Here is a 10,843-nt window from a genome sequence, read left to right on the forward strand (position 1 = left end):
CTTACAAATTGTTAAACATTTTAAGTAAAATATTTAAGTCTCTAAACATTTTTATGTTTTTTATATATTTTTATGGCTTTTTTTTATTACTTACAAAACGAAATGCGTTTAATAAAATGTAAGTTCAACTGATAAAACAAATTACTTCACTTCATAGTGCAGTCATATAGCTTATAAACAGTTAGTTTTAAAAGTTGAATTAAAAGTAATGAATGAAATAAAATTAATTATCTAGAGAAAATTATAATATTTTTATTATAAACACCAGAGTAGACATAATAACACTGTTTTTTTTTTCAATAGTAGAAAATAGTTTAATCAAAATGTTAGGTAAAGAAGTGCTTATTTTTCAGCAATTATTAATACAAACATTGTCAAAAAGCTCAACACGTTCTACTCAAATGTACAAGCAGTTATATAACTTTCTGTTGCATGTTTGTAGTTCTCCACTGGTAAATTGACACCTTCACTTATAACAGGTTTATACGGATTAGTGATTTCTAAAATCTCAACAGTTTCTGTTTTAGAAATATTTGAATTCCCGCCTATAATGTAAATTTCGGAGTCCGTTTTACAGCAAGCAAAATTGTATCGAGGTATTTTCAATCGGGTTTCAATCAATGTTGATTTTTTCGAATCAGTGTTGAAGATCTCCACGCTATCCAACGACCCTAAAGATTTGTTATATCCTCCAAGAGAAACTATTAGTTCTCCATGGGATACAGACTTGTGATGACTTCTGGCGACCTTTAGCTTGTCACCCAAAGATTTCCACTTGTTTGTTTTGTAATCATACTTCTCAATCGAAGACAGGTGACTTTTACTGTTGAATCCCCCGATACAGTAGAGATAGCCATCGACATTCACCACGGAGCAGGCACATCTCTGGACATTTAAATCGGCAATTCTTCTAAATCGGTTGGAAGAAGTGTTGTAAACGTAGCAGCTCCTTAACGTTTCCTTTAACTTTTTCCCAACGCTCACACGAACAGTCTCATTGCCAACAATTGCAACCTCGTCAGATCTGAATTTACAGATGCTGTGACGTTGACGTTCGTCCGTCATTGAATTCACTACATCGAAGTTTTTAGTTGATTTTCTGAGTTTTCTTACTTTGTTGTTGTCGAACAAAAACGTGCTTCCATTAACATCTATCAAATTGCTGGGATTGTATTCCAAATGATAATCTTGTGTATCATGAAACCTTCTCCATTTTTTGTCTTTAATTGAAAAAAGAAATGATTGACTTCCGTTAAGGACCATAATCTCTGTTAGTTCACATAATTTTACTATAACAGTAACATGTTGACTATCAAACAAGATAAAACTTAAATAATAAATAACCAAGAATCAATTATTTTGGTTTCTTTCATTATACAAAACTTAAAGCAGAGTTAATTTACTTATTAAGGTTTTTTTCTTTAACTTAAAAACACTGTTAATGAAAGTCGTGAATATATAAAAATAAGAGGACCAGCTTACAAAGTTACATCAAACTAACTTTTTTCATTTGATATGGTTTCATTCGAAAATCCCGACCGTGGGCGCTGTCTCCACATTTTTTATTAAATAATTAAAAGGTCTTTTAAACATAAGCTTTTTCATCTGATTAAAGTTGAAGTATGTTGTTGAAGTTGTTTTATAGTTCTTGTACATTTTACTAACTAGAGTGGATAGAAATAAATACTTACAAAAGTTTATAGAGACATTTTATGATCTTTTCATTTCATAGTTAAATTATTAAGTTTTTAAGCTTACTTAAACGTTTTCAAAATTGTAAACTGATTATTTCGTAAAGTAAACAAGTAAAAAGAAATAGCTTGTCATTATTTTAATAATAAACGTCCCTGGTCTTTGGACCAATTTTAAAAAAGGCCATTTCAGCCACCCAGCTGCAGAATTTCACTTTTCCCACCCGACCTAAAACACCCGAAAACTTGTTGGACGGCAGGACGCGGTCGTTGCGAGCACGACCTTAAAGTTTTTAGTTGATTTTGATGAACACAATTTTTTTTATTGAGCTTTATGTGCAAATTTCAATTTTTTTGTCTTTTTACTTGTTTGGGCCACCCCTCTGTACTCCGTTGTTTTAACAGCTAACGGAAAAAGTTTTTTTTTAACTTGCACACTGACGCTTAAGCTACTTGCTGACGAGTTTTCATGCATTTTCATCAATTTTTAACTGGTTTATCATGTTTTTTGTGTTTGTTCTTCAAGCTCAAACTTTGCAAAGCTTAAAACCTCATAACTTTTGAAATTTTTAAGCAAATTGAAAATTTTTTTTTTTATTTTGTGTATTTTTGCACGTGGGAGCCGAGGAGCCCATGTTTGATCAGCTTTCAAGCCTTCTACTAGCCGAAATTTTGAAAAATGTCACATTTCAACACAATTGTCAACTTTAGCTTGACAAACTAGTATTAACAATGGGGAATTTCCCGGTTTTGTTACTTTTGTAATTTTCAAAGATGTTTAACGCAACTTCGGAGAATAAACAAGAGAGTTCAAACGATCAAGGTTTAAACGTTGACTAAGTCTTCAACGATTTTCAAAAAAAAAAAAAGCATTTACTATACAAAAACTATTCTGCATGTTAACTTCAATAAACTTGAACTAAAGTTGCTTAAAAAAGGAAACAAAGGATTCATTTCAAACATGAACTTACGAGCTCATTGTTGTGTGGTAGCTTAGCCTAACTTTGTGTTACTTCAATGTCAATAATGAGGATTATACCAGGACTGGTTGGGAATCACGAAAGTGTAGCAACCTGGGTTCAAATTGTATCGAGGTACTTTCAATCGGGTTTCAATCAACGTTGATTTTTTTGAATCAGTGTTGAAGATCTCCACACTATCCAACGACCCTAAAGATTTGTTATATCCTCCAAGTGAAACTATTAGTTCTCCATGGGATACAGACTTGTGATGGCTTGTGGCGACCTTTAGCTTGGCACCCAAAGATTTCCACTTGTTTGTTTTGTAATCACACTTCTCAATCGAAGACAAGTGACTTTTACTGTCGAACCCCCCGATGCAGTAAAGACATTCACCACATCTCTGGATATTTAAATCGGCAATTCTTCTAAATCGGTCGGAAGAAGTGTTGTAAACGTAACAGCTCCTTAAAGTTTCCTTTAACTTTTTCCCAACGCTCACACGAACAGTCTCATTGCCAACGATTGCAACCTCGTCAGATCTGAATTTACAGATGCTGTGACGTTGACGTTCGTCCGTCATTGAATTCACTACATCGAAGTTTTTAGTTGATTTTCTGAGTTTTCTTACTTTGTTGTTGTCGAACAAAAACGTGCTTCCATTAACATCTATCAAATTGCTGGGATTGTATTCCAAATGATAATCTTGTGTATCATGAAACCTTCTCCATTTTTTGTCTTTAATTGAAAAAAGAAATGATTGACTTCCGTTAAGGACCATAATCTCTGTTAGTTCACATAATTTTACTATAACAGTAACATGTTGACTATCAAACAAGATAAAACTTAAATAATAAATAACCAAGAATCAATTATTTTGGTTTCTTTCATTATACAAAACTTAAAGCAGAGTTAATTTACTTATTAAGGTTTTTTTCTTTAACTTAAAAACACTGTTAATGAAAGTCGTGAATATATAAAAATAAGAGGACCAGCTTACAAAGTTACATCAAACTAACTTTTTTCATTTGATATGGTTTCATTCGAAAATCCCGACCGTGGGCGCTGTCTCCACATTTTTTATTAAATAATTAAAAGGTCTTTTAAACATAAGCTTTTTCATCTGATTAAAGTTGAAGTATGTTGTTGAAGTTGTTTTATAGTTCTTGTACATTTTACTAACTAGAGTGGATAGAAATAAATACTTACAAAAGTTTATAGAGACATTTTATGATCTTTTCATTTCATAGTTAAATTATTAAGTTTTTAAGCTTACTTAAACGTTTTCAAAATTGTAAACTGATTATTTCGTAAAGTAAACAAGTAAAAAGAAATAGCTTGTCATTATTTTAATAATAAACGTCCCTGGTCTTTGGACCAATTTTAAAAAAGGCCATTTCAGCCACTTCAGCTGCAGAATTTCACTTTTCCCACCCGACCTAAAACACCCGAAAACTTGTTGGACGGCAGGACGCGGTCGTTGCGAGCACGACCTTAAAGTTTTTAGTTGATTTTGATGAACACAATTTTTTTTATTGAGCTTTATGTGCAAATTTCAATTTTTTTTGTCTTTTTACTTGTTTGGGCCACCCCTCTGTACTCCGTTGTTTTAACAGCTAACGGAAAAAGTTTTTTTTTAACTTGCACACTGACGCTTAAGCTACTTGCTGACGAGTTTTCATGCATTTTCATCAATTTTTAACTGGTTTATCATGTTTTTTGTGTTTGTTCTTCAAGCTCAAACTTTGCAAAGCTTAAAACCTCATAACTTTTGAAATTTTTAAGCAAATTGAAATTTTTTTTTTTTATTTTGTGTATTTTTGCACGTGGGAGCCGAGGAGCCCATGTTTGATCAGCTTTCAAGCCTTCTACTAGCCGAAATTTTGAAAAATGTCACATTTCAACACAATTGTCAACTTTAGCTTGACAAACTAGTATTAACAATGGGGAATTTCCCGGTTTTGTTACTTTTGTAATTTTCAAAGATGTTTAACGCAACTTCGGAGAATAAACAAGAGAGTTCAAACGATCAAGGTTTAAACGTTGACTAAGTCTTCAACGATTTTCAAAAAAAAAAAAAGCATTTACTATACAAAAACTATTCTGCATGTTAACTTCAATAAACTTGAACTAAAGTTGCTTAAAAAAGGAAACAAAGGATTCATTTCAAACATGAACTTACGAGCTCATTGTTGTGTGGTAGCTTAGCCTAACTTTGTGTTACTTCAATGTCAATAATGAGGATTATACCAGGACTGGTTGGGAATCACGAAAGTGTAGCAACCTGGGTTCAAATTGTATCGAGGTACTTTCAATCGGGTTTCAATCAACGTTGATTTTTTTGAATCAGTGTTGAAGATCTCCACACTATCCAACGACCCTAAAGATTTGTTATATCCTCCAAGTGAAACTATTAGTTCTCCATGGGATACAGACTTGTGATGGCTTGTGGCGACCTTTAGCTTGGCACCCAAAGATTTCCACTTGTTTGTTTTGTAATCACACTTCTCAATCGAAGACAAGTGACTTTTACTGTCGAACCCCCCGATGCAGTAAAGACATTCACCACATCTCTGGATATTTAAATCGGCAATTCTTCTAAATCGGTCGGAAGAAGTGTTGTAAACGTAACAGCTCCTTAAAGTTTCCTTTAACTTTTTCCCAACGCTCACACGAACAGTCTCATTGCCAACGATTGCAACCTCGTCAGATCTGAATTTACAGATGCTGTGACGTTGACGTTCGTCCGTCATTGAATTCACTACATCGAAGTTTTTAGTTGATTTTCTGAGTTTTCTTACTTTGTTGTTGTCGAACAAAAACGTGCTTCCATTAACATCTATCAAATTGCTGGGATTGTATTCCAAATGATAATCTTGTGTATCATGAAACCTTCTCCATTTTTTGTCTTTAATTGAAAAAAGAAATGATTGACTTCCGTTAAGGACCATAATCTCTGTTAGTTCACATAATTTTACTATAACAGTAACATGTTGACTATCAAAAAAATTAAACTAAAATAATAAATAACCAAGAATCAATTATTTTCATTATACAAAACTTAAAGCAGAGTCAATTTACTTATTAAGGTTTTTTTCTTTAACTTAAAAACACTGTTAATGAAAGTCGTGAATATATAAAAATAAGAGGACCAGCTTACAAAGTTACATCAAACTAACTTTTTTCATTTGATATGGTTTCATTCGAAAATCCCGACCGTGGGCGCTGTCTCCACATTTTTTATTAAATAATTAAAAGGTCTTTTAAACATAAGCTTTTTCATCTGATTAAAGTTGAAGTATGTTGTTGAAGTTGTTTTATAGTTCTTGTACATTTTACTAACTAGAGTGGATAGAAATAAATACTTACAAAAGTTTATAGAGACATTTTATGATCTTTTCATTTCATAGTTAAATTATTAAGTTTTTAAGCTTACTTAAACGTTTTCAAAATTGTAAACTGATTATTTCGTAAAGTAAACAAGTAAAAAGAAATAGCTTGTCATTATTTTAATAATAAACGTCCCTGGTCTTTGGACCAATTTTAAAAAAGGCCATTTCAGCCACTTCAGCTGCAGAATTTCACTTTTCCCACCCGACCTAAAACACCCGAAAACTTGTTGGACGGCAGGACGCGGTCGTTGCGAGCACGACCTTAAAGTTTTTAGTTGATTTTGATGAACACAATTTTTTTTATTGAGCTTTATGTGCAAATTTCAATTTTTTTTGTCTTTTTACTTGTTTGGGCCACCCCTCTGTACTCCGTTGTTTTAACAGCTAACGGAAAAAGTTTTTTTTTAACTTGCACACTGACGCTTAAGCTACTTGCTGACGAGTTTTCATGCATTTTCATCAATTTTTAACTGGTTTATCATGTTTTTTGTGTTTGTTCTTCAAGCTCAAACTTTGCAAAGCTTAAAACCTCATAACTTTTGAAATTTTTAAGCAAATTGAAAATTTTTTTTTTTATTTTGTGTATTTTTGCACGTGGGAGCCGAGGAGCCCATGTTTGATCAGCTTTCAAGCCTTCTACTAGCCGAAATTTTGAAAAATGTCACATTTCAACACAATTGTCAACTTTAGCTTGACAAACTAGTATTAACAATGGGGAATTTCCCGGTTTTGTTACTTTTGTAATTTTCAAAGATGTTTAACGCAACTTCGGAGAATAAACAAGAGAGTTCAAACGATCAAGGTTTAAACGTTGACTAAGTCTTCAACGATTTTCAAAAAAAAAAAAGCATTTACTATACAAAAACTATTCTGCATGTTAACTTCAATAAACTTGAACTAAAGTTGCTTAAAAAAGGAAACAAAGGATTCATTTCAAACATGAACTTACGAGCTCATTGTTGTGTGGTAGCTTAGCCTAACTTTGTGTTACTTCAATGTCAATAATGAGGATTATACCAGGACTGGTTGGGAATCACGAAAGTGTAGCAACCTGGGTTCAAATTGTATCGAGGTACTTTCAATCGGGTTTCAATCAACGTTGATTTTTTTGAATCAGTGTTGAAGATCTCCACACTATCCAACGACCCTAAAGATTTGTTATATCCTCCAAGTGAAACTATTAGTTCTCCATGGGATACAGACTTGTGATGACTTCTGGCGACCTTTAGCTTGGCACCCAAAGATTTCCACTTGTTTGTTTTGTAATCACACTTCTCAATCGAAGACAAGTGACTTTTACTGTCGAACCCCCCGATGCAGTAAAGACATTCACCACATCTCTGGATATTTAAATCGGCAATTCTTCTAAATCGGTCGGAAGAAGTGTTGTAAACGTAACAGCTCCTTAAAGTTTCCTTTAACTTTTTCCCAACGCTCACACGAACAGTCTCATTGCCAACGATTGCAACCTCGTCAGAACTGAATTTACAGACGCTGTGACGTTGACGTTCGTCCGTCATTGAACTCACTACATCGAAGTTTTTAGTTGACTTTCTGAGTTTTCTAACTCTGTGGTTGTCGAACAAAAAAGTGCTTCCATTAACATCTATCAAATTGCTGGGATTGTATTCCAAATGATAATCTTGTGTATCATGAAACCTTCTCCATTTTTTGTCTCTTATTGAAAAAAGAAATGATTGACTTCCGTTAAGGACCATAATCTCTGTTAGTTCACATAATTTTACTATAACAGTAACATGTTGACTATCAAAAAAATTAAACTAAAATAATAAATAACCAAGAATCAATTATTTTCATTATACAAAACTTAAAGCAGAGTCAATTTACTTATTAAGGTTTTTTTCTTTAACTTAAAAACACTGTTAATGAAAGTCGTGAATATATAAAAATAAGAGGACCAGCTTACAAAGTTACATCAAACTAACTTTTTTCATTTGATATGGTTTCATTCGAAAATCCCGACCGTGGGCGCTGTCTCCACATTTTTTATTAAATAATTAAAAGGTCTTTTAAACATAAGCTTTTTCATCTGATTAAAGTTGAAGTATGTTGTTGAAGTTGTTTTATAGTTCTTGTACATTTTACTAACTAGAGTGGATAGAAATAAATACTTACAAAAGTTTATAGAGACATTTTATGATCTTTTCATTTCATAGTTAAATTATTAAGTTTTTAAGCTTACTTAAACGTTTTCAAAATTGTAAACTGATTATTTCGTAAAGTAAACAAGTAAAAAGAAATAGCTTGTCATTATTTTAATAATAAACGTCCCTGGTCTTTGGACCAATTTTAAAAAAGGCCATTTCAGCCACTTCAGCTGCAGAATTTCACTTTTCCCACCCGACCTAAAACACCCGAAAACTTGTTGGACGGCAGGACGCGGTCGTTGCGAGCACGACCTTAAAGTTTTTAGTTGATTTTGATGAACACAATTTTTTTTATTGAGCTTTATGTGCAAATTTCAATTTTTTTTGTCTTTTTACTTGTTTGGGCCACCCCTCTGTACTCCGTTGTTTTAACAGCTAACGGAAAAAGTTTTTTTTTAACTTGCACACTGACGCTTAAGCTACTTGCTGACGAGTTTTCATGCATTTTCATCAATTTTTAACTGGTTTATCATGTTTTTTGTGTTTGTTCTTCAAGCTCAAACTTTGCAAAGCTTAAAACCTCATAACTTTTGAAATTTTTAAGCAAATTGAAAATTTTTTTTTTTATTTTGTGTATTTTTGCACGTGGGAGCCGAGGAGCCCATGTTTGATCAGCTTTCAAGCCTTCTACTAGCCGAAATTTTGAAAAATGTCACATTTCAACACAATTGTCAACTTTAGCTTGACAAACTAGTATTAACAATGGGGAATTTCCCGGTTTTGTTACTTTTGTAATTTTCAAAGATGTTTAACGCAACTTCGGAGAATAAACAAGAGAGTTCAAACGATCAAGGTTTAAACGTTGACTAAGTCTTCAACGATTTTCAAAAAAAAAAAAGCATTTACTATACAAAAACTATTCTGCATGTTAACTTCAATAAACTTGAACTAAAGTTGCTTAAAAAAGGAAACAAAGGATTCATTTCAAACATGAACTTACGAGCTCATTGTTGTGTGGTAGCTTAGCCTAACTTTGTGTTACTTCAATGTCAATAATGAGGATTATACCAGGACTGGTTGGGAATCACGAAAGTGTAGCAACCTGGGTTCAAATTGTATCGAGGTACTTTCAATCGGGTTTCAATCAACGTTGATTTTTTTGAATCAGTGTTGAAGATCTCCACACTATCCAACGACCCTAAAGATTTGTTATATCCTCCAAGTGAAACTATTAGTTCTCCATGGGATACAGACTTGTGATGACTTCTGGCGACCTTTAGCTTGGCACCCAAAGATTTCCACTTGTTTGTTTTGTAATCACACTTCTCAATCGAAGACAAGTGACTTTTACTGTCGAACCCCCCGATGCAGTAAAGACATTCACCACATCTCTGGATATTTAAATCGGCAATTCTTCTAAATCGGTCGGAAGAAGTGTTGTAAACGTAACAGCTCCTTAAAGTTTCCTTTAACTTTTTCCCAACGCTCACACGAACAGTCTCATTGCCAACGATTGCAACCTCGTCAGAACTGAATTTACAGACGCTGTGACGTTGACGTTCGTCCGTCATTGAACTCACTACATCGAAGTTTTTAGTTGACTTTCTGAGTTTTCTAACTCTGTGGTTGTCGAACAAAAAAGTGCTTCCATTAACATCTATCAAATTGCTGGGATTGTATTCCAAATGATAATCTTGTGTATCATGAAACCTTCTCCATTTTTTGTCTCTTATTGAAAAAAAGAAATGATTGACTTCCGTTAAGGACCATAATCTCTGTTAGTTCACATAATTTTACTATAACAGTAACATGTTGACTATCAAAAAAATTAAACTAAAATAATAAATAACCAAGAATCAATTATTTTCATTATACAAAACTTAAAGCAGAGTCAATTTACTTATTAAGGTTTTTTTCTTTAACTTAAAAACACTGTTAATGAAAGTCGTGAATATATAAAAATAAGAGGACCAGCTTACAAAGTTACATCAAACTAACTTTTTTCATTTGATATGGTTTCATTCGAAAATCCCGACCGTGGGCGCTGTCTCCACATTTTTTATTAAATAATTAAAAGGTCTTTTAAACATAAGCTTTTTCATCTGATTAAAGTTGAAGTATGTTGTTGAAGTTGTTTTATAGTTCTTGTACATTTTACTAACTAGAGTGGATAGAAATAAATACTTACAAAAGTTTATAGAGACATTTTATGATCTTTTCATTTCATAGTTAAATTATTAAGTTTTTAAGCTTACTTAAACGTTTTCAAAATTGTAAACTGATTATTTCGTAAAGTAAACAAGTAAAAAGAAATAGCTTGTCATTATTTTAATAATAAACGTCCCTGGTCTTTGGATCAATTTTAAAAAAGGCCATTTCAGCCACCCAGCTGCAGAATTTCACTTTTCCCACCCGACCTAAAACACCCGAAAACTTGTTGGACGGCAGGACGCGGTCGTTGCGAGCACGACCTTAAAGTTTTTAGTTGATTTTGATGAACACAATTTTTTTTATTGAGCTTTATGTGCAAATTTCAATTTTTTTTGTCTTTTTACTTGTTTGGGCCACCCCTCTGTACTCCGTTGTTTTAACAGCTAACGGAAAAAGTTTTTTTTTAACTTGCACACTGACGCTTAAGCTACTTGCTGACGAGTTTTCATGCATTTTCATCAATTTTTAACTGGTTTATCATG

The 10,843-nt window shown here is 32.9% G+C and overlaps 1 protein-coding gene across 1 annotated transcript; it reads right to left on the reverse strand.

Moving 5' to 3' along the window:
- Positions 1–393: 393 nt before the first annotated feature.
- On the reverse strand, positions 394–1,263 carry LOC145842320 (kelch-like protein 23). The gene has a single exon (XM_082949748.1). The coding sequence runs from the start codon at positions 1,261–1,263 to the stop codon at positions 394–396; it is 870 nt and encodes a 289-aa protein (XP_082805874.1).
- Positions 1,264–10,843: the final 9,580 nt, after the last annotated feature.

This window comes from Thalia democratica, chromosome 1 (assembly GCF_965202585.1).
Source record: "Thalia democratica chromosome 1, ktThaDemo2.hap1.1, whole genome shotgun sequence".
Taxonomy (NCBI): Eukaryota; Metazoa; Chordata; class Thaliacea; order Salpida; family Salpidae; genus Thalia; species Thalia democratica.